The sequence below is a fragment of the Ovis canadensis genome, chromosome 7 (genome assembly GCF_042477335.2).
Source record: "Ovis canadensis isolate MfBH-ARS-UI-01 breed Bighorn chromosome 7, ARS-UI_OviCan_v2, whole genome shotgun sequence".
Taxonomy (NCBI): Eukaryota; Metazoa; Chordata; class Mammalia; order Artiodactyla; family Bovidae; genus Ovis; species Ovis canadensis.
The window spans coordinates 64,057,788-64,083,204 of NC_091251.1; the positions used below are offsets into that span (position 1 = coordinate 64,057,788).

The 25,417-nt window shown below is 36.3% G+C and overlaps 1 protein-coding gene across 13 annotated transcripts in view; it reads left to right on the top strand.

The window, feature by feature from the left end:
• Positions 1–25,417, top strand: part of ZNF280D (zinc finger protein 280D) — a 127,826-nt gene that overhangs the window by 34,290 nt on the left and 68,119 nt on the right. For 8 of the 13 annotated variants that reach the window (XM_069596422.1, XM_069596419.1, XM_069596430.1 and 5 more), the window contains 3 exons: positions 10,134–10,251; positions 20,864–21,034; positions 21,177–21,286. In XM_069596422.1, the coding sequence (XP_069452523.1) occupies positions 10,134–10,251; positions 20,864–21,034; positions 21,177–21,286 (399 nt within the window). The remainder of the gene's footprint in view (positions 1–10,133; positions 10,252–20,863; positions 21,035–21,176; positions 21,287–25,417) is intronic. The other 5 variants (XM_069596425.1, XM_069596424.1, XM_069596426.1 and 2 more) reach the window with 1 other exon arrangement.

Genomic DNA, 25,417 nt, shown 5'->3' on the forward strand with positions numbered 1-25,417 from the left:
CAAAGAGTCGGACACGACTGAGCAACTGAACTGAACTGAATGTAATCATATAGAAAAAATCATATGTATCCTGTCACTTTTGCTCTACTCTGTCAGAAGCAAGTCACATGACTTGCCTTCACTCAAAGAGAGGGAATCACACAGGACATGAATCCCAGGGAGTGAGGATCATGGAGGCTACTTTTAAGAGTCTGTCTGCCACACATAGTGAGTTCTTCACTTTTTGTTGTTTGGTAGACAGTTCCTCAAAATTGAAAGTGCGCTTGTCACCCAAAGGAAAACAACTGATAGTATTTCTTGATGAAATTTGAGCTATCAAGTAAAAATTAGAATTATGAACAACTTGTATCAGTCATCATGATCTTAGCAGCTTCTCAGTACATAAAATCTTTTCTTATGGTTGGTAGTATTAATAAATATGAGTTTTTTATATTGTGTCATGAACTCTGTCAACATTTGGAAGATTGCATAATTCAAAGAAATCAGTATTTTCTAAATAATGTATGATATAATAAAATCATGCATGAATAAGATTCATTCAAAGTGCAAGATAATACATTTTAATGCAACAGTTCAAAAAGCTCAGTGATAGGGAGTTAGATTCCACTTTGCAGCAAACCTTTAAGAAAATACCGACTGTTGAGTTTTGGTATTTTATCAAAGAAATATATCCACATTTATTGTAATTTGCTATTAAAATACTCCCTTTTTTAGCTGTTAATATTTATGAAACCAGAGTATCTTGATTCTTCAACCAAAACATTTTAACAGAATGAAAGCAGAAGCAGTTATGAGAGTATAGCTGTCTTTTTATTAATCGAGACGTTAAGGATATTTGCAGAGATGTAAAACAGTGCCACTGTTTTCTCTGATTCTTTTGTGTTTGCTAGATAGCCATTTTTTAAAAAAATGTTATTCATGTTAATTTGTAATGGGTTTATTATTGTTATTTAAAATGAAATTAATAAACAAGTATTTTGAAATTTTCTATTTTAATCTGCAATATGATAAATATCAGTAGATATAACCTACCTAAATAAAAACTCTTTTGATTCTAAATATTTGAAGGGGTTCTGAAATCAAGGACTTAAGAATCCTTAAACAAAAAGTTACCCAAAATTTGAAGATTCTTTGCTACTGGACTTGAATTAACTCAGTGTTTTTTTTCATGCCATCATAAGCTCTTTGACATTGGCCTTACAGAATTAGTAAATTTTCCCTAAGATATTTGTTCTTTTTACAGTAAGTGAAACAACTACTGAAGCACCTATAGATTTTATTACAAATATTCAAGTTCAAAAACAGAATTGAATCTAAATATTTTTAGTATGAATAATCCGTTTTCCCTATATTTCATATCATATTACTATTAGGTAAATTACACATATTTGTTACCACAAAAAGTTTATATTTTGAGATGTTTCTTTCATAGAGGACCTATTAAATTTAATTTTATTTTCATGAAAAGGAAAATCTATGCCTAAACAAAGTCAGCTCCCAATTATGTTTTGAAGAGGTCATATATCATAAAAAGTAAGAGTATCTTTAGGCAAACACCTCCCCCTCCCTGCCTCCAAATCTTTTCTGTGGTTTTAGCATTCTGAAATAATACTGATAAGAGCCCAGGACTAATTGTGTAGAAAACTTAGATTGAAGCAAGAGACTTGAATGATGATTCTTCCTATTTTAAAACTAGAGCATTGTCAAAACCTCTCTCAGCCTCATTTTCTTCATTTCTAAAATGAGAGCTAATTTTACCTGGACCACTGACTCTCAATCTTGGATCCTAACATGGCAAGCTACCTAAAATGTAAAGATTCTTTGTTATTAGTAGAATCAAATTAACTTGGAAAGTTTCTCATACTTACTATAAGCTGTTTGGCATTTGAGGGATAGAAAACCAGAAAAAGAAAATTTATTATTTAATTTAGTTTGATATATAAAAATCTTCACAACATTGGACTCAGGGAGAATAAAAAATAACAGTGAGGGGTGGTATCTTTGATGTTAAAGTTAGAAACTGGAGCTCTTTCTAGCTGAAAGTATTTTACATCTGTAGGCATAGCTTTGGGTTTTTTTGTAATAATTTTATTTATTTTTTGCTGTGCTGGGTCTTCATTGCTGCCCTAGCTTTTCTCTAGTTGTGGTGAAAGGAGGCTATTGCCTGCTGGTGTCTCATTACTGTGGGTTCTCTTTTGGAGCACAGGCTCTGGGGCCTGCAGGCCCAGTAATTCTGGCACAGGCTCGGTAGTTGCAGCTCCCAGACTCTAGAACACAGGCTCAATAGTTCTGGTGCACAGGCACAGTTGCTCCACGACATGCGGAGTCTTCGTCGATTAGGGATCGAACACATGTCTCCTGGACTGGCAGGCAAATTCTTTACAGTTGAGCCACCAGGGAAGTCCTATAAGCATAGTTTTTAAATCAAAACACCTCAATTCATGGTTCCCAATCTTGGGGAATTTAAAAAAAATTTTGTCAATTGGTCTGGATGGATGTGTCTTAGAAATAATACATTTAAAAACGCTCTATGTGATTCTAATGTACACAGTTAGGAATGACACAGATATTATATACTCTGGAATGAATTGAGAATCCTATGTAAAGGAACTTACTCTGAATTTTAGAAGCCACTGTTTTAAATATATTATAATTTTTCATTTTATGTTTTCTATATATGTGTATTTTTACTTTTTCATGTAATATCTTTATACTTAAGTATCTCTTTCAAATCTCAGGTAGTGAGGATACATTGTATTTTAAAAGTCAGTGTGGGGAACACGTATACACCCGTGGCAGATTCATGTTGATGGATGGCAAAACCAATACAATATTGTAAAGTTAAAAAAAAAAAAAAGAAGAAAGAGAAAATGATAGTATCTACCTCATAGGAAAAAAAAAAAGTCAGTGTGATATAGCTTAAGGGCATAGGCTTTGTAATTAAACAGACCAAGTTCTAATTACTGGAGAAGGAAATGGCAATCCACTCCAGTACTATTGCCTGGAAAATCCCATGGACAGAGGAGCCTGGTAGGCTATCGTCTATGGGGTCGCAAAGAGTCAGACACGACTGAGCGACTTCACTTCACTTCACTTCTAATTACAGCCCCATTAATAATAAGTAGGATTGAATTGGGAACCTTGTATAACCACACCTAACATTAGTTTCAGTTCAGTTCAGTTGCTCATGGACTCTTTGCAACCCCATTGGACTGCAGCATGCCAGGCCTTCCTGTCCATCACCAACTCACGGAGTTTACTCAGACTCATGTCTGTTGAGTTGGTGATGCCATCCAAACATCTCATCCTCTGTTGTCCCCTTCTCCTCGCACCGTCAATCTTTCCCAGCATTGGGGTCTTTTCACATGAGTCAGTTCTTTGCATCACGTGGCCAAAGTATTGGAGTTTTCAGCTTCAGTGTCAGTCCTTCTAGTGAATTTCCTTAGGATGGCGTGGTTGGATCTCCTTGCAGTCCAAGGGACTCTCAAGAGTCTTCTCCAACACCACAGTTCGAAAGCGTCAATTCTTCAGCACTCTGCTTTCTTTGTAGTCCAACTCTTACATGACTACTAGAAAAACCATAGCTTTGACTAGACAGACCTTTGTTGGCAAGGTAATGTCTCTGGTTTTTAATATGCTGTCTAGGTTGGTCATAACTTTGCTTCCTAGGAGCAAGCATCTTTTAATTTCATGGCTGCAGTCACCATCTGCAGTGATTTTGGAGCCCTCCAAAATAAAATCTGTCACCATTTCCATTCCTTCCCCATCTCTTTGCCATGAAGTGATGGGACCAGATGCCATGATCTTAGTTTTCTGAATGTTGAGTTTTAAGCCAACTTTTTCACTCTGTTCTTTCACTTTCATCAAGAGGCTCTTTAGTTCTTCTTCACTTTCTGCCATAAGGGTGGTGTCATCTGCATATATGAGCTTATTGATATTTCTGGCCATCTTGATTCCAGCTTGTGTTTTATCCAGCCCAGTGTTTCTCATGATGTACTCTGCATATAAATTAAATAAGCATTTCTTCTAAGGGATTCTTGCCCACAGTAGTAGATATAATGGTCATCTGAGTTAAATTCACCCATTCCAGTCCATCTTAGTTCACTGATTCCTAGAATGTTGATGTTCACTCTTGCCATCTCCTGTTTGACCACTTTCAATTTGCCTTGATTCATGGACCTAACATTCCAGGTTCCTATGCAATATTGCTCTTTACAGTATCGGACCTTGCTTTTATCACCAGTCACATCCACAATTGGGTGTTCCCTTCATTCTTTCTGGAGTTATTTCTCCACTGATCTCTAGTAACATATTGGGTACCTACCGACCTGGGGAGTTCATCTTTCAGCGTCCTATCTTTTTGAGTTTTCATACTGTTCATGGGGTTCTCAAGGTAAGAATACTGAAGTGGTTTGCCATTCCCTTCTCCCGTGAGCCACATTTTGTCAGAACTCTCCACCATGACCCATCTGTCTTGGGTCAAGCTACAGGGCATGGCTTATAGTTTCATTGAGTTAGACAAGGCTGTGGTCCACGTGGTCAGATTGTTTAGTTTTTGGTAATTGTGGTTTTCAGTTTGTTTTCCCCCTAATGGAGAAGAATAAGAGGCTTATTGAAGCTTTCTGATGGGAGAGACTGACTGAGGGGGAAACTGGGTTTTGTTCTTATGGGTGGGGCCATGCTCAGTAAATCTTTAATCCAATTTTCTATTGAAAGGCAGGGCTGTGTTCCCTCCTTGTTAATTGACCTGAGGCCAAACTACAGTGGAGGTAATGAAGATAATGGCGACCTCCTTCAATTGTCCCATGTATGCACTGCTACACTTAGTGTCCCCAACCTTGCAGCAGGCCACCGCCAACCCACGCCTCTGCTGGAGACTCCTAAACATTCATGGGCAAGTCTGGGTCAGTCTCTTTTGGGGTCACTGCTCCTTTCAATAGTTTACTTATTAGGTAAACATTAGTTTACCTATTTATAAAGTGGGATATAATATTAGGTCTTTATTAGTACTGTGTGACAACCACCTGTTTTAATAATATAATGTGCCTTAAAGTGCAGGTTTATTTAAAATATGACTGTGACTTCCAGGTGGTGCTAGTGGTAAAGAACCCACCTGCCAATGAAGAAGACTTGAGAGGAGGGTTTGATCCCTGGGATAGAAGGATCACCTGGAGGAGGGCATGACAACCCACTCCAGTATCCTTGCCTGGAGAATGCCTTGGATGGAGGATCCTGGGAGGCTACAGTCCATAGGGTTGCAGAGAGTCAGGCACCCCTGAAGTGACCTAGCATGCATGCTTATGGCTGTTTTTAAGTGTGAAAGGTGAATAACTTCAAGTTCAGAGATGACTTGCCCAAGGTTTTGTAGCTAAATAAATGTGTGGATCTTCTGGAGCCCAGTTGTGTTGATCTTTCTGAACTATTTAGAAAACATTAAAAGTTCTATGTTAGATAATTATTTTAATCTGTTATTGTTGAATAGTATGTGCCTGCTCTCTGAAATTGTGAGTTGTTTCCTAAGAAAGCATTTAACAGTATTAACTTTATACTTTTGTTAACTGTTTTAGAAAATGTAATGAATATTTTACCTTTTTTGAGTGTAAATATTTGAAGATAATATTTATCTTGAAGCAATATCATGTTTGGTTGCAATTAAATAATATGGTATCACTGATTTTTTTTTTTTTTTTTGTATTGCACATTAAGGTTCAAATGCAGGTATCTGCCTCTTAGGCCTGAAATTCTAGGAGTGGTTTGGGTTACTTCAGTACTTTTTTTCATAACAATTTTTTTTTTAAACAACAGTAATAATTTATTTGGTGACAGATTGGCCATTTGTGAAGGGTGTGGTAAGGAAGGCTTATGTCTTCTTTTCAAAACTAAGAAAAATTTTTATTGAGGTGTAGTTGATGTACAACATTCTATTAGTTTCAGATGTACAACATGCTATTAGTTTCAAGTGTACAGCACAATGGTTTAAAATTTGTATATATTGTGAAATCACCACCACAGTAAGTCTAGTTCTGGTCTGTCACCATATGTCATTATAGAATTTTTTTCTTGTGATGAGAAATTCTAAGATCTCCCTTAGTAATTTTCACATATGCGCTATAGCATTATTAACACAGTTACCATGCTGAACGTCATGTTTTCATGATTTATTTATTTTATAAACTAGAAGCTTGTATATTTTAACTCCTTTCACCCATATTTTTGTTTCTGTAACTTTATGGACAAACCCGTTTCAATAGAAAAGTTAGTAGTAAAACAAAATTCTTAAAACTTATTTATACCTTAATTTATAAGCACAGAACAAACAAAAACTTACTGTTTCTATTTTGAAATGCTGTGTATTTTGGTGGGAAAATTTAGAGAGACGAGTATATAATGTACTTTGATTTTTCTTCTCACCTGCAAACAGTGTAGGTTGTATCAATCAGAACTATACTGTACACCCAGATACATATTTCTTTTTTATACCTGAACATTCTACTAAGAATGTGTCATTGGCTATTTCTCAAAAACATGATATTAGTGGTTTTAAGATAGTCTGTCATTTAATTTATTTAGCCATTCTTTCATTGTTGGACATAAAGATTTTTAATTTTTACTGTTAAAATGCTATAATCATCCAATAAGCATTTTCATTTCTGTACCATAAAATTTTAAAGTAGAATAGTTGAACAAAAGGATGTGAACTTACATAAAGCCTTTGATAGCTACTGCCAAAATTTTCATGCAGAAAAGATATACCTAAATATAGCCTCTATTTTGCCAGTATTATGTGTTTTCATTATTTTTTAATTCATAAGTTTTAATTCACACTAATTTTAGACTTACAGGGAAAGTAATACAATACACCCCTAACGGGAAGTAGTTTCCTGTGCTGATGTCATCTTACTTAACGTAACTAAATTGCAGATCTTATTCAGTTTTACCAGTTTTTTCATTAATGTCTTTTTTTAATTCCCAGGATTCTATTTAGGATCACACCTTACAGTTTGTTATTTCTTCTTAGTCTCCTCATATTTTTCTACAATTACTTATTCTTTGTCTGTTATGAGCTTGATACTTTTAAGAGAAGTGGCAGTTATTTCGTACTGTTTAACTGCCATTTGTCTTTATTTGCATTTCTTTGACTAAGTTGAAAAAAATAGTTTTTGTATGTATTGGTCATTGTTTTTTGTTTTTGAAGTGCCTCAGTTTATGTCCTTTGCCCATTTTTCTCTTAAAGTGATTTTTTCTGTTTTAGACTTTAAGTCTTATTAATCTTTGAGCTTTTACTTGCTGTATATTATGACCCATAGAATGGTCCAAAAATCACTCTAATGAGAGCTCACTCTTCAGTGGTGATCTTATATATGTAGCATTGGGATCTATTTTGTGTGTGTGTATCAGTGTATTTAATATATGATAATTTTGGAATACATATATACCTAAATTAAATTGACCATATTTTTCATGATTCAGTTCAGTTGAGTTCAGTTGCTCAGTCGTGTCTTGACTCTTTGCGACCCCATGAATTGCAGCATGCCAGGCCTCCGTGTCCATCACCAACTCCTAAAGTTCACTCAGACTCGATGGACTCATATCCATTGAGTTGGTGATGCCATCCAGCCATCTCATCCTCTGTCATACCCTTTTCCTTCTGCCCCCAATCCCTCCCAGCATCAGAGTCTTTTCCAGTGAGTCAACTCTTCACATGAGGTGGCCACAGTACTGGAGTTTCAGCTTTAGCAACATTCCTTCCAATGAACACCCAGGACTGATTGCCTTTAGGATACACTGGATCTCCTTGCAGTCCAAGGGATTCTCAAGAGTCTTCTCCAACACCACAGTTCAAAAGCATCGATTCTTCAGCGCTCAGCTTTCTTCACAGTCCAACTCTCACATCCATACATGACCACTAGAAAAACCATAGCCTTGACTAGACGGATCTTTGTTAGCAAAGTAATGTCTCTGCTTTTGAATATGCTATCTAGGTTGGTCATAACTTTCCTTCCAAGGAGTAAGCGTCTTTTAATTTCATGGCTGGAATCACCATCTGCAGTGATTTTAGAGCCCCCCAAAATAGTCTGACACTGTTTCCCCATCAATTTCCCATGAAGTGATGGGACCAGATATCATGATCTTAGTTTTCTGAATGTTGAGCTTTAGGCCAACTTTTTCATTCTCCTCTTTCACTTTCATCAAGAGGCTTTTGAGTTCCTCTTCACTTTCTGCCATAAGGGTGGTGTCATCTGCATATATGATGTTATTGATATTTCTCCCAGCAATCTTGATTCCAGCTTGTGCTTCTTCCAGTCCAGCGTTTCTCATGATGTACTCTGCATATAAGTTAAATAAGCAGGGTGATAATATACAGCCTCGATGTACTCCTTTTCCTATTTGGAACCAGTCTGTTGTTCCATGTCCAGTTCTAACCGTTGCTTCTTCACCTGCATACAGATTTCTCAAGAGGCAGGTTAGGTGGTCTGGTATTCCCATCTCTTTCAGAATTTTCCAAGTTTATTGTGATCCCCACAGTCAAAGGCTTTGGCATAATCAATAAAGCAGAAATAGATGTTTTTCTGGAACTCTCTTGCTTTTTCGATGATCTAGCGAATGTTGGCAGTTTGATCTCTGGTTCCTCTGCCTTTTCTAAAACCAGCTTGAACATCCGGAAGTTCACGGTTCACATACCGCTGAAGCTGGCTTGGAGAATTTTGAGTATTACTTCACTAGCATGTGAGATGAGTGCAATTGTGCGGTAGTTTGAGCATACTTTATTTATACTAAATAATCTATTTAGTATTATATACTGTTACATACCCTATATGTTTGTGCTAATGTATAAATTTATACTCCCTGATGTTTGACTGTGTTATGATTCTTTTCATACTTTTCATTCTTCTTTTCTTGATATCTTCCTGCTGAGACCACCCTTTGCCCTGATGAAGGGCTGAAGCTTTCCTTGAGCCCTAAGGCCTCAAGAAATGGAGCAGATGTCCCAGATCATTCCTAGAAACAGCTTCCGTTCTAAACCCTGGGTGCCTCACTTTCTTATTTGTTCATCCTGCTTGTATATTTGTATATTTGCCCAATAAGATGGGAGATTGTATATTTGCCCAATAAGATGGGAGATTGCCTGGCCCAGCATGACTTTGCATAGGATGGTGGGAATATTGAGGGATTAATTCTTTCTCTTCCTGAGACTTGGCTTATAAATTTTGCCAATAAAAGTGATTTCAAAACTCGTACCATGTGATATGTTCATCCCTAACCTTGATGCACCATACTGCAGAGTAGTTCCCAGTTTGTTTGCCCTGATATTTTATCTGTGGGGTTTATAGAGGAATAGAAGCTTTAAAATTGTACTTATGTCAGTATGTTTACTTATGTTTTCTTTGCTTTTACCCAAAGATTTTGATAACTTCTGTTATTTGCTGTTTGATAGGAATGCTGCATTTTTAGTGACTCTCTGAAGTATATCAATCTTACTGATTTAAAATGAGTTTGTATGTTTCTTTGACCTTGAAAAAAATCAGACTGGAATTTTTCCCTAATTGTAACTGGCTAGTCAGGGATAAGCCAACTCTCAGTAGTAACTTCAGAGAAGGCAGTGGCCCCCCACTCCAGTACTCTTGCCTGGAACATCCCATGGATGGCGGAGCTTGGTGGGCTGCAGTTCATGGCGTCACTAAGAGTCGGACACGACTGAGTGACTGAGTGACTGAGCGACTTCACTTTTCACTTTCATGCATTGGAGAAGGAAATGGCAACCCACTCCAGTGTTCTTGCCTGGAGAATCCCAGGGATGGGGGAGCCTGGTGGGCTGCCATCTATGAGGTCGCACAGAGTCGGCCACGACTGAAGTGACTTAGCAGCAGCAGCAGCAGCAGCAGCAGCAGCAGCAGCAGCAGCAGCAGCAGCAGCAGCAGCAATAACTTGCTTCCAGTTTTAGTAGATATTAATTTTGGCATAATAGTAATAATTGCCTTGTGTTTTTTAACTCATTAGTAATGGAGTCACTAAAGGTTATCCTTATAATATTGGCATACAGTTACATTTCCCTTTACAAAAGTTTGTGAAGCAAAATAATTATAACTTTGTTTGACTACATGTAATATTCTTCCTTTGAAATATTTTAACAGGGTTATGTAACAAACTCATCACGAGTTGTTTCTAATAATTCTTCAGAGTTACTGTTTGACTTGACCCAAGATTCAGGATTACCACATTACCAAGGAGGACCAGCACTTTCTATAACAGGTTGGTTTCAGCACTTTTTCAAAAAATTAGAAAAAGAAAACTTGGTGAATATGCATATGAAATTGACTTTCTGTTTTGAGGTCCATGCCTTCTTGTTAAGTTCTTCACATATTGTAAGGTGTAATGGCACTAACAGTTCTTGAATGCCATTTTGGTGGTTTTAATTGAAATCTTATTTAGTAATAGAATGTTATATTTCTTCCTGTTAATTTAGTATGCTAACTAGTTTTGACCTTGTTCTCACTTGGCATTAAACATGGGCTGAGAAAAATTTTTATTTTAGTTTTACTTTGTTTTATTGGAGTTTAGTTGATGTACAATGTTATATTAATTTCAGGTGTATAACAACTTGATTCAGTTATACATTATATATATTCATTCTTTTTTAGATTCATTTCTCATATAGGTTATACTGAGTAAAATTTTCTGTGCTGTACAGTAGGTCCTTGCTGGTTATCTCTTGTATATATAATAGTGTGTTTGTGTTCATCCCAAGCTCGTGGTTTATTTCTCTGTCCCCACATTCCCTTTTGGTAGCCATTAGTTTATTTTCAGTATCTGCAAGTCTGTTTCTGTGTTGTGAATACATTTATTTGTAGCTTTTAAAAATTATATTCCACATATGAGTGATATTATATATTTGTCTTTGTCTGACTTACTTCACTTAACATGATAATCTCTAGGTCCATTCATGTTGCTGTAAATGGCATTTTTTTGTTCTTTTTATGGATGCTATTCAATTTATATATGTACCATATCTTCTTTATCCACTCCTCTGTAGATGGACATTTAGGTTGCTTCAATGTTTTAATTATAGTAAATAGTGCTGCAGTGAACATTTGGGTGCATATATCTACTTGAAGTATGGTTTTCTTCAGTAATAAGCCCAGGAGTGGGGTTACTGGGTCATATGGTAGCTCCGTTTTTAGTTTTTTAAGGAACCTCCATACTGTTCTCCATAATGGTTGTACCAGTTTACATTCCCACCAACAGTGTAGGAGGTTTTCCTTCACACCTTCTCTAGCATTTATTGTTTGTAGACTTTTTGATGATGGCCTTTCTGACTTATGTGAGATGATACCTCTTTGTAGTTTTGATTTGCATTTCTTTGATAATTGGTGATGTTGATAAATTCCTTGTTTGTTGGTTTGTTTACAAATATTTTCTCCCATTCTATTGGTTACCTTTTCATGTTGTTTATGGTTTCCTTTGCTGGACAGAAGCTTTTAAGTTTAATAAGGTCCCACTTGTGTTTTGTTTGTTTTCATTACCAAAGGAGGTGGATCAAAAAAGCCATTGCTATAAATTACATCAAAGAGTGTTCTGCCTATGTTTTCCTCTGAGTTTTAATGGTGTCCGGCCTTTGATTTAGGTCTTTGATCCATTTTGAGTTTATTTTTGCATGTGGTGTTAGAGAATGTTCTAATATCATTGTTTTACATATAGCTATCCAGTTTTCCCAGCATTACTTACTGAAGAAACTGTCTTTTCTCCATTGTCTGTTCTTGCTTCCTTTGTTGTATATTAATTGACAATAGGTGTGTGGGTTTATTTCTAGAAACAGGACTTTCTATCCTGTTTCATTGATCTATAGTTCTGTTTTTGTGAAAAATCTTAAAATAATTTCTTTAAGGAAGTTCTCTGATACTCTACTCAATAAAAAGAAATATTTATTAGGTTCTGTAGCCACTAGTATGGAAGAGTATATGATTATAGTTAATAATTTCTCAGGTTAGTATGTTTATATTCAATAAATGATTTAGACATAAAGTATGATTATAGAGTGCTGTTATAAGGTGGCTGCACTAAATTCTTCTACAGTCAGTACTCAGTAAATGCCCATTAAAGGAGTAATGAAGTCTCCCTGTTGAAGAAGAGTTACCTTTATTATATACTATGATAAAAGTGTCCAATATGCTGCTGAGTAAAAGCAGAGGGCAGTTACTTATAACTCCAGAAAGAATGAAGTGGCTGGGCCAAAGCGGAAATAAGGCTCAGTTGTGGTTATATCTGGTGGTGACAGTAGAGTCTGATGCTGTAAAGGACAACATTGCATAAGAACCTGAAATGTGAGGTCTGTGAACCAAAGTAAATTCAGTCAGTTCAGTTCAGTCACTTAGTCGTGTCTGATTCTTTGTAACTGTATGGACTGCAGCATTTCCTAGAGCTTGCTCAAACTCATGTAAATTGAGTTTGTGATGCCATCCAACCATCTTATCCTCTGTCATCCCCCTTCTCTTCCTGCCTTCACTCTTTCCCAGCATCAGGGTCTTTTCCACTGAATCAGTTCTTCCCATCAGGTGGCCAAAATATTGAAGCTTCAGTTTTAGCATCAGCCTTTTCAGTGAATACTCAGGACTGATCTCCTTTAGGATTGACTGGTTGGATCTCCTTGAAGTCAAAGGGACTCTCAAGAATCTTTTCCAACATCACAGTTCAAAAGCTTCAGTTCTTCAGCACTTAGCTTTCTTTATAGTCCAATTCTCCCATCCACATATGGATCCACATATACTGGAAAAATCATGGCTTTGACTAGACGGACCTTTGTCGGCAAAGTATTATCTCTGCTTTTTAATATGCTGTCCAGGTTTGTCATAGCTTTTCTTCCAAGGAACAAGTGTCTTTTAATTTCATGGCTGTGATCACCATCTGCAGTGATTTTGGAGCCCAAGAAAATAAAGTCTGTCACTGTCTCCGTTGTTTCAAGGTAAATTAAATGTGTTAAAGCAGGACATGCAAGAGTGAACATTGACATATTAGGAATCAGTGAACTAAAATCCACAGGAACGGGCAGATTTAATTCAGATGACCATTATAACTACTTCTACAGGCGAGAACCCTTAGAAGAAATGGAGTACCCCTCATAGTCAACAAAAGAGTCTGAAATGTAGCATGTGGGTGCAGTCTTCAAAACAGCAGAATGATCTTGGTTTGTTTCCAAGGTAAGCCATTCAGCATCACAGTAATCCAAGTCTGTGCCCCAGTGACTAATGCCAGCGAAGCTGAAGTTGACCAGTTCAGTGAAGACCTACTTCTAGAACTAACTCCAAAAAAAGATGTCCTTTCCATCATAGAGGATTGGAATGCAAAAACAGGAAGTCAAGAGATACCTGGAGTAACAGGCAAGTTGGGCCTGGGAGTACAAAATGAGTCAGGGCGAAGGCTAACAGAGTGTCAAGAGAACGTACTGGTCATAGCAAACATCTTTTCCAGCAACCCAGGAGATGGCTCTACATGTGGATATCACCAGATAGTCGGTACTGAAATCAGATTGATTATGTTCTTTGCAGCCAAAGATAAAGGAGCTGTATACAGTCAGGAAAAAGAAGACTTGGAGCTGACTGTGACTTAGGTCATGAGCTTCTTATTGCAAAATTCAGGCTTAAATTGAAGAAAGTAGGGAAAAGAACTAGGCCATTCAGGTTTTGGGTATTCCCAAGTAGCACTAGTGGTAAAGAACCTGCCTGCCAATGAAGGAGACATAAGAGGCAGAGGTTCGATCCCTGGGAAGACCTCTGGAGGAGGAGATGGCAGCCCACTCCACTATTTTTGCCTGGATCAACTCCCTTATGATTATACAGCAGAGGTGATGAACAGATTCAAGGGATTAGATCTGGTAGACAGTGCCTGAAGAAATACGGACGAAGGTTCATAGCATTGTACAGATGGCAGTTTACCAAAACTGTTGCAAAGAGAAAAAAAATGGAAGAAGGCAAAGTGGTTGTCTGAGGAGGCTTAACAGATATCTGAGGAAAGAAGAGAAGCGAAAGTTAAAGATATACTGCAGTGAATGCAGAGTTCCAGAAAATAGCAAGGAGAGACAAGAAGACCTTTTTTGATGAACAATGCCAAGAAATAGAGGAAAACTATAGGGAGAGACCAGAGATCTCTTCAAGAAAATTGGAGATCACAAGGGAACATTTCATGCAAGGATGGGCATGATAAAGGATAGAAATGATCAGGACCTCACAGAAAGAGAAGTGATTAAGAAGAGGTGGCAATACCTACAGAAGTATACCAAAAAAGTCTTAATTACCTAGTTAACCATGGTAGTGTGATTACTCACCTAGAGCTGGACATCCTGTAGTGTGAAGTCAAGTGGGCCTTAGGAAGCATTACTACAAACAAAGCTAGTGGAAATGATGGAAATCCAGCTGAACTATTTCAGATCCTAAAAGATCATCCTATTAAAGTGCTGCACTCAATATGACAGCAAATTTGAAAACTCAGCAGAGGCCACAGGACTGGAAAAGGTTAGTTTTCATTCCAATCCCAAAGATGGGCAGTGACAAAGAATGTGCAAACTACTGTACAGTTGTGCTCTTTTCACATGCTAACAAGGATATAGTAAAAAATCCTTCCAGCTAGGTTTCAGTAGTTTGTGAACCAGAACTTCCAGATGTACAAGCTTAGGTTTCAAAGAGGCAGAAGAACCAGAGATCAAATTGCCAACATTTGTTGGATCATGGAGAAAGCAAGGGAGTTCCAGAAAAACAGCTACTTCTGTTTCATTGACTATGCAAAAGCCTTTAAAGAGGTGGGAATGTGAGACCACCTTACCTGCCTTTGGAGAAATCTGTATGTGGGTCAAGAAGTAACAGAACTGGACATGAAACAGCTGACTGATTCAAAATTGGGAAAGGAGCATGCCAAGGCTGAGTATTGTCACCGTGCTTATTTAACTGAAATGCAGAGTACATCATGCAAAATGTCTGGCTGGATGAAGCACAAGTTGAAATCAAGTTTGCCAGGAGAAATATCAGCTACGTCAGATATGCAGATGATAGCACTCTAGTGACAGAAAGTGAAGAGGAACTAAAGAGCCTCTTGCCAAGGGTGAAACAGGAGAGTGAAAAAGCTGGCTTGAAACTCAACATTCAGAGAAACTAAGATCATGGTATCCATTCCTATCACTTCACGGCAAATAGAAGGGGTAAAAGTGGAAGCAGTGACAGGTTTTATTTTCTAGGGCTCTAAAATCACTGTGGACAGTGACTGCAGCCATGAAATTAAGAGGCGCTTGCTCCTTGAAATCTATGACAAACCTAGACAGTGTATTAAAAAGCAGAGACATCACTTTGCCACCAAAGGTTTATATAGTCAAAGCTATGATTTTTCCTGTTCAGTTCAGTTCAGTCATTCAGTCATGTCCGACTCTTTGTGACTCCATAGACTGCAGCACGCCATGGTTTTTCCCGTAGTCGTGTATGAACGTGCAAGTTGGACCATATAGAAAGTTGAGCGCTGAAGAATGGATGCTTTTGAATTGTGTTGGAGAAGCTTCTTGAGAGTCTCTTGGACTGTAAGGAAAGCAAACCAGTCAATCCTAAAGGAAATCAGCCCTGAACATTACTGGAACAACTGATGCTGAAGCTGAAGGTCCAATATTTTGGCCACCTGGTGTGAAGAGTGAGTCATTGGAAAAGACCTTGATGCTGGGAAAGATTGAAAGCAAAAGAGAATGGTGCAACAGGGAATGTGGTGGTGAGATAGCATTACTGACTCAGTGGACATAAATTTGAGCAAACTGTGGGAGATAATGGAGAACAGAGGAGTCTGGCATGCTACAGTCCTTGGGGTTGCAAAGAGTCAGACACGATTTAGTGATTATAAACAACAAAGTTCTTCATTAACATAAAATAATATAGTGTGTTATGAAACAATTTTATCTAATTGAAAATTCTTTGTTCAGGGAATTATGCTTTGTATACTAGTATTTTGATGTATTTCAAATATTTAAAATATTGATTTGAATACAGATTTGGGGGAATTTTTGGTTTATTCACTAAAAAATAAGTGGGGAAAGTTTAGGAAATGTTTCCCCATTTTTATAGTAATATCATAACCTAAAATGTTTTTCCTTTTATATAATATTTAGTTGATGTTCATTTCTTTGGGTGTTTCACCTACATATTTTTAAAAATCTAGGTACTAAAATAGGTAATAACCAGAAGAAACAAGGAGAAAAATTACTGTCTTAAGTCTGATTTTATGAAACACATGAACTGTATTTCTAGAAAAACCTGAGTTCTTGAAATGACTTGGGAGTAAGAACAGTGACTCCTGCTCTCCTTCTAGTGTTTTAAAGCTGCAGAGCAACTTAAAGCTGTAGTGTTAAGCTGCTATTAAGATTTTTGTAGTCTATAGCATGTCTTTACACTTCAGTTTCCTCAGATTATTGAAATGGAAATGTTATTTTTCTTTATTTAATGCATTCATTCTCCAGACCTGCAATCAGCTATTTATAGATACAGTTTTAATTCTTGCTCTCTTTTACTTAGGACTTTCTGAAAACCAAGTAAGATAAATAAAATGTGAAATGTTTCGTAAGCTTTAAAGGGCCCTACAACAAATATTTATTATGAATAGTAACAGGTGTATGTTCTCTAGCATGATTAACTGATCAAGGTCAAGTGATCATGGATGTTTGGAAAGAACTGAGCTTGAGTTTGATTTTGAATGAGAATAGGATTTTTACTGGCAGAGATAGAGCTGTTGAGTGTAGGAAATAATGATAGCCAAAGGTAATAGAGATAAGTTAAAGGGGCAGAATTTAAAACTCTCAAATTCAGAATAATTTTGTTTCTTGTGTTAAAAAAATTCTTATCATAAAACAGTCTGTTTGTACTATCTAGCTGTTATGTAATCAGAATTTTAATCCAAAATATCCCTATTCATTAACTTCTCAAGTAGCCTAAGCATCTCACAAGAATGCTACTCTTATTATACAAAAGCTTTCCCAGGTACTTATATAGCCATCAGTAATCACATGCTTTGAAGACAGAAAAAAAAATCATTTTTATGTTATCTCAAAGGATGAAACAGAGGAGCTAGGTACTGTAATACCCTAATTTTCTGGGCATATTTTCCCTTATTAAAAAGCAGACAGATGAATCTCTTAGAATAATTTTTGCCCAAGAGAAGCAGAAGATATTAAGAAGAGATGGCAGGAATACACAGAAGAACTGTTCAAAAAAGATCTTCACGACCCAGATAATCACAATGGTGTCATCACTCACCTAGAGCCAGACATCCTGGAATGTGAAGTCATGTGGGCCTTAGAAAGCATCTCTTCGAACAAAGCTAGTAGAGGTGTAGAGGTGATGGAATTCCAGTTGAGCTATTTCAAATCCTGAAAGATGATGCTGTGAAAGTTCTTCACTCAGTATGCCAGCAAATTTGGAAAAGTCAGCAGGGGCCACAGGATTGGAAGAGGTCAGTTTTCCTTCCAATCCCAAAGAAAGGCAATGCCAAAGAATGCTCAAACTACCACACAATTGCACTCATCTCACACACTAGTAAAGTAATGCTCAAAAGTCTCCAAGCCAGGCTTCAGCAGTATGTGAACCGTGAACTTCCAGATGTTCAAGCTGGTTTTAGAAAAGGCAGAGGAACCAGCGATCAAATTGCCAACATCTACTGGATCATGGAAAAAGCAAGAGAGTTCCAGAAAAAACATCTATTTCTGCTTTATTGACTAGGTCAAAGCCTTTGACTGTGTGGATCACAATAAACTGTGGAAAATTCTGAAAGAGATGGGAATACTAGACCACCTGACCTGCCTCTTGAGAAACCTGTATGCAGGTCAGGAAGCAACAGTTAGAACTGGACATGGAACAACAGACTGGTTCCAAATAGGAAAAGGAGTACATCAAGGCTGTATATTGTCACCCTGCTTATTTAACTTATATGCAGAGTACATCATGAGAAACGCTGGGCTGGAAGAAATACAAGCTGGAATCAAGATTGCTGGGAGAAATATCAATAACCTCAGATATGCAGATGACACCACCCTTATGGCAGAAAGTGAAGAGGAACTCAAAAGCCTCTTGATGAAAGTGAAAGAGGAGAGTGAAAAAATTGGCTTAAAGTTCAACATTCAGAAAACGAAGATCATGGCATCCGGTCCCATCACTTCATGGGAAATAGATGGGGAAACAGTGGAAACAGTGTCAGACTTTATTTTTGGGGGCTCCAAAATCACAGCAGATGGTGACTGCAGCCATGAAATTAAAAGACGCTTACTCCTTGGAAGAAAAGTTATGACCAACCTAGATAGCATATTCAAAAGCAGAGATATTACTTTGCCAACTAAGGTCTGTCTAGTCAAGGCTATGGTTTTCCAGTGGTCATATATGGATGTGAGAGTTGGACTGTGAAGAAAGCTGAGCAGCAAAGAATTGAACGTTTGAACTATGGTGTTGGAGAAGACTCTTGAGAGTCCCTTGGACTGCAAGGAGATCCAACCAGTCCATTCTGAAGGTCAGCCCTGGGATTTCTTTGGAAGGAATGATGCTAAAGCTGAAACTCCAGTACTTTGGCCACCTCATGCGAAGAGTTGGCTCATTGGAAAAGACTCTGATGCTGGGAGGGATTGGGGGCAGGAGGAGAAGGGGACGACAGAGGATGAGATGGCTGGATGGTATCACTGACTTGATGGGCGTGAGTCTGAGTGAACTCCGGGAGTTGGTGATGGACAGGGAGGCCTGGCATGCTTCGATTCATGGGATCGCAGAGTTGGACATGACTGAGCGACTGAACTGAACTGAACTGAACTGAACTGAAAGTATGTTAAGATATAAAATATCTTGTTAGTAATGACAAGATAGTATCCTTTATTTTTGAATGCTTTCTGTGTGCCAGATGTTGTGTTGGTTGCTCTTAAAAGTTATGAAAGGTTTTTTTTAGTAATGATAATAGCTTTCATTTATTATTAAATGCCTTCTTTATACCAAATACTGCGTTGCATGCTTTATTTTTAAATGCATTATCTTACTTGATCTAAAAGCACTGGGTAAAATAAGGTGTTATAACTTACTTTACAGAAGAAGAAACTGAGGCTCAGAGAAGTTAATTAAATTAGCGAAGAATACATAACTTACCAGTGACAGGGCTTTGATTTGAACTTAACGTGTCTGATTTGAAAGCCTCGAGTATTTTTTGCTTCTACTTTCAGTGTACAGTTGTGGGAGCATTAAAATATTATGTGCAGTTTTAAAATCCTTGTTACTAAGTACAGTGAGTTTTATTTTCAAAAAGAATTTTTACTCAGCCTGCTTATATTCTAAGTATTTCCATTTCTCTTGCTAATCCTCTAAATCTACAGTCCTTTAGGCTTTAAGGTTACAGTTTTCAAACCAGAACTTCACTTAGGAATGAAATCCTTATAAAAAATTTTATTCAAAAATGTTTTCAAAAGTCTAATAAATAGCATATAAAATCACAGCTTCTCTGTCAAACACACCCAGTATATTCCCTAAGGAAGAGCCCTTTAGGCTCTGGGGAAGCTAAATTTGAAACTGCTGTATAATCCTAACTCCTTCTGTTATGAGCCCTTTCACATGAATGTGTGAGGTTTTATCATTCAAGATTGGCCATTTCAACTTTGTAAGAATAAAAGGACAATATAACCTAAAGCCATGAGTTGTGCAATCTCTTAGTCATGTCCAGCTCTTTGCTACCCCATGGACTGTAGCATGGCAGGCTTCCCTATCTTTCCCTATCTTTCACCATCTCCCAGAACAAACTCATGTCCATTGAGTCAGTGATGCCAGCCAATCATCTCGTTCTCTGTCTTCCCCTTCTTCTCCTGCCTTCAATCTTTCCCAGCATCAGGGTCTTTTCCAATGAGTCAGTTCTTTGCATCCGGTGGCCAAAGTATTGGAGCTTCAGCTGCAACGTCAGTCCTTCTAATGAATATTCAGGATTGATTTCCTTTAGGATTGATTGGTTTGATCTCCTGGCAGTCCAAGGACTCTCAAGAGTTTTCTCCAGCACCACAGTTCAAAAGCATCAATTCTTTGGTGCTCATCCTTCTTTATGGTCCAACTCTCATATCCATACATGACTACTGGAAAAACCATAGCTTTGACTAGATGGACCTTTGTCAGCAAAGTAATAGGTTTGTCATAGCTTTTCTTCCAAGAAAGAAGCATCTTTTAATTCACAGCTGCAGTCACCATCTGCAGTGATTTTGGAGCCCAAGAAAAAAAAGTCTGTCATTGTTTCCACTGTTTCCCCATCTATTTGCCGTGAAGTAAAGGGATCGGATGCCAGGATCTTCATTTTTGAATGTTGAGTTTTTTGAAAGCCATGAGTAGACCACATCTTTGCTAAGTGGACAAAACTAACTTTTCATTAGACACTTTAAGTTGTTAAATAAAAAGCTTCTAAAGTCTGTCTCTAAAATTTTTTTTTGAAATGCATTTACTTAAGCAACTAAAGTTAATTCATTTGTGGGAACTTAGTTTGGCATATGCTTTGTGTTTTAAGTTTTTTTTGCTTGACATATTTTGCTCTGCGTTCTTTCATAGTAGTTATTCGTATATTTATTTGAAGCCATATTTATATTTTCCCACATAGAAAGGTATTTTATGAACTATTTGAGTATATATTGTATATAATAGATATTTTATAGTTTCTTTTTATCCTCTAACTTTAGATCACATCAATTTTTGCCATTATTTATTGTTACTTGTATGATATGTTGATTATATTACTTTTAATTTGACTCCAAAGTATTTTTTAATTTAGCTCCAAAGTATTTTTACTTAGTTGTGAGCAATATTCTGAAGACTTTAAAAATATTTTTCCACTATTTAAATTATTGTAGGTATGAATGAAAGTTCATTTTTATCAAAACGTCCTTCTACTTCTGAAGTAAACAGTGTTAACCCAAAAAAGTCTAAACCCAGTGAAGGTGTTTCTGGAACAAATTCCTCAGCTGTATTTTCTTCAGTTAAATCTCTTTCAGTGACATCTCCCCAGGCTATGCCATCAAAAGGTAAATATGAAATGTGGCATATAAAAAAAATTACAGTATTTATATATGAATTATAGAAATTGTAGTACAAATGATTAATAGTGGTTATTGAAGGTTAAAGAGTGATGAATTTTGAATCGTATATATTTTGAATTTATTTTAGGTACAAATACTTCATCAAATCAGTCTAAAAATGGAACACCTTTTCCAAGAGCCTGTCCAAAGTGCAATATTCATTTCAATCTTTTGGATCCTTTGAAAAATCACATGAAGGTAAAACTTTTTCAGAATTTAATTTTAAAAAGGTTTGTAAAGCCTTAAAAATACTGATTGATTTGTAGTAAATAATGATTTGTTCAGCTTTTGAGATAAATATTCTTGTGATATTTTCATATAAGGTAGAAGTTCATATTCATAATCATTGTTTTCGTGTAAGATGAAGATCCCCTAGAGGAAGACATGGCAACCCACTCTGTATTCTTGCCTGAAGAATCCTCAAGAACAGAGGTGCCTGGCGGGCTATAGACCATCAGGTTGCAAAGAGTTGGATGTGACCGAGTGACTAAGCACAGCACAGGAAAAGATTTAAAAATTTCTTCTGCATCATCAAATTTTAAAAACCAAGTTCATATATATTATGCCTGCTTATCATATTCTAATTTTAAATGAAAATAATGCATTATTCAAAATATCTTATTTACTACCTTACACATATTTGAAACTTCTTAAAAATAGGCATTTTATAATGTGTTTAATGTTTCATATAATGGCTTCCCAGGTGGCTCAGTGGTAGAGAATCCACCAGAAGACTTAGGAAATGTGGGTTTGATCCCTGGATTGGGAAGATTCCCTGGAGAAGGAATGGCAACCCATTCCAGTATTCTTCCTGGAAAATCCTGTGGGCAAAGCAGCCTGGCAGGCTACAGTCGATAGGGTCGCAAAGAGTCGGACACTACTGAGCACTCATGCATGCAGTATTTCATATAAGTTAACAGTTCCTTTAGATATCTTTTTTGTTCATGCTAACATGCGCATGTCATATTACACAATGAAAGTCTTAGTTTTACATTAATTTCAGCACTCAGACATAGACTCCAAATGGTAGAGCATTTCATATGAAGTCATTGTTTTAACTCAGTCCAGAATATAGTTTGTGTAATGATTATAAATTAATTTGAGATTCTTACTGATACAAGAAGTTTCTGAAATTGGAGTTTAAGGAATTTTCAAAGTACAAGTGAATAGGTTTAGGTAACACTTCACTTAAAATATTTTAGTAGGTATTACAGTACCCTGCTATGTCTGTGTAAAGATAGCCTGTATTATTCTTCTGTGCTGGGTATAAATGGAAGGAAGGGGTAAAGAGAAGAGACAAGGCAAAAGGCAGTGTAGATCATGTGGAGAAAAGAAGGAAAAAGGATGCAATGGTATGGAAATATCTCAAGAAGGATTCTTGCTCACTGTTTTACTGATTGACAGATCTCTTGAGATTGAGTATTTTATGAAAAAGAAAAGTAGAAAAAAATAAAAGAACTTCTTTAGAAATTCAAACATTGTCTCTTCATTTACATACAAAACTGTATTTGGTCTGTCACAACTTTTAGCTTGCAGTGTGTACTCTATGATAATTGCACTTTGTGCTTTGTTTTTATATGAGAATTAACCTGTAGAAACCTGCTTTCAATTTTGCTGTTTATGTAATATCTGTAATATCTTGAGATACCTGGGTTTTTTTTTTTGTTTGTTTTCTTTTGTTTTACATTTTGGACATGGGGGAAAAAAGAAAAGTGTAAATTCTTTAGTTATCTTTAATTATTTGAGTAGGTAATACATGATTCAAAATTTAAAAGTTTACAAGGGCATACAAGTAAAAACTCTTATCCTTGTCTCTTATTTACCTGGTTTTCAGTGTGACTCTCAAAGAAAATAATAGTTATTATTAGTTTTTTTTGTTTTTAAATCTTCCCTGGTCTTCTTTCTGCATAAACAAGTGAATACAAATGTTCTTCATTTCTGTTTCTTACACAAGCTGTAGCATATTATGTATTTGTACCTGGTGAGACTGGCAATCATTTTCCAAAATGTAGCTTTACTTCCAAAACATATTATACCCTTGTTTGTGATTACTCATATTAGAAGTAATCACAACTTCATATAATATTCCATAATAAAACACTATACAATATTTTTTAAAAAGGACGGAATCTCTTGAAATGGAAGATAGCTCTAAGACATATTATTGAATTGAGTTGAATGTAATATGAATAATTTATGATATATTTATGTCATAAAAAATTTACAGAATAATCACTAAATCTTGCTCAGAGAAGTATAAAATTATGAAGACTTTTATGTTCTAGATTGTATATTTTATACATAAACAATAATTTGTAATAGTAGTTTCCATTTTGAAAAAATAAGTTTCTCAGATTATTTGTAGATGATTATATTTTGCTTTTGTTATAGATAAATAGATGACTATACCTCAGAAATATTGTTTTCTTTCAATGAAAAATGCCTAAAACATAATTCAAATATGCTATAATAATAAGAACCATATAATTATTTGAGACCATGGAGAGACTACTGAGCTTTAAAAACATGATTTATTCCTTAGAAAATTATTTTTCTTTTTTTTTTAGAAACTAAACATATACTTTATATTCTTTGGCTGCTCTTTGTTGCTATGCATGGGCTTTCTCTAGTTGTGGAGAGTCAGGGTTACTGTCTAGTTGCAATGTGTGGACTTTTCATTGCAGTGGCTTCTTGTTGAAGAGCACAGGCTTCAGGTGTGCAGGCTTCAATAGTTGGAGCCCACAGGCTCAGTCGTTGTGGCTCATGGGTCCTAGAGTGCAGAAGTGAAGTGAAGTGAAGTTGCTCAGTCGTGTCCGACTCTTTGCGACCCTGTGGACTGTAGCCCACCAGGCTCCTGCGTCCATGGGTTCACCAGGCTCAGTGGTTATTGTTTGTGGGCTTAAGTTGCTGTACGCCATGTGAAATCTTCCTGGACCAGGGATTGAACCCATGTCCCCTACATTGTCAGGTGGATTCTTATCCACTGCGCCACCAGGGAACTAGAAAATTCTTTGAGACAGACATTTTTATCATTGTGTAGAGCCAGTTAGTTGGTGTAACTGAGGTTCAAATCTTTAATGGTAAAAGCTCAAGTTCTCAAATACTTATTTTTATCACCTTTTGACAAGTGTATGGGCTATTTAACTTGAAGACAGATATATTAGTTCTTTTTTAGGGTATGGAATTAGATATTTATTAACCAGATCTAGATTATTTAGATTATCTAGATTATTTAGATTTCTGTGTCTTCACTTAGTTTTTGTCTACTTGCTCTGTCATGGATTGAGAAATAACACATCTCAATCCACATCTTTCAGTACCAATATTTTCTTTGGTATATTGCAGTTCTTTTTTAAGATTGTTGATATTGTTTGTGATACAGATGAATCTCTTTTATAACTATACTGTGAACGTATCCTTTACGATTTTTATAAAGTGTCCTTTTTTGTCCTAAGGTTTAATGCCTTTTAGACTCACAAACTTTGTTTTCTTCTGGTTTCTATTTGCCTAATGTATTCTTTGTTTATCCTTTTATTGATATTTTCAACCCTTCTGAATTGCTTTGTTTTAAGCATGCCTCTTGCTTTAAGTAGAGAGTTGTAATCCTTTGTAATCCTACATGAAAATCTTCGTTTCAGTAGTTGATTTAAATTTCCTTGTTTTCATTGATGTGATAGGTTTATTTGATCTTGGTTCTGTCACAATTTTTTTTAACTAAGTTGAATTATCTTTCTTTCCTCTTTCACTCTGTGGTTGCTGGTTTTGGATTTTTAGAGAAGTTGTATATTTTTTTTTCATGTTTATCCTCATCCTTCAAGTTTGAATGTTATATGATTCCAGTAGTCTTCTATTCTTATGGCCATTCTCTCCCGTTAAAATTGATTAAAGTAGCTCTAAATTTCCTATCCTTAACCCCATTCTTACTTTTTCCTCTGCTACTGGTATTAGTCAATATTATCTTTCTGAATGTACTATTTCTTTGTACTATTAAAAATGCTCATACCTGTACGTCTTTATTTGGTAATTCTAAATTATATTCCTTGATGTGCTGCTACCATGTGGAAGCAATCTGTGAACTTTCTTGACCTCATAGTTATTGTCCTTTTACCTCCTTTCAGTTTTTATTTGTAGGTTATATAATTTTTCCATTGTCAAGGACATATACCATTTTTAGTATTCTTTACCTTATTTTTGTACTTGTTTTAATCCTTTTCTACTGTAAATAGATTCAATGTCCATCACCAGTCTTTTTGTCATGTTTCCTTTGGTTATCACTTGTTTGATTAAAGTTCATCTAGTAATTTCTTCAAAAAGAGCCTGGAACAGTAT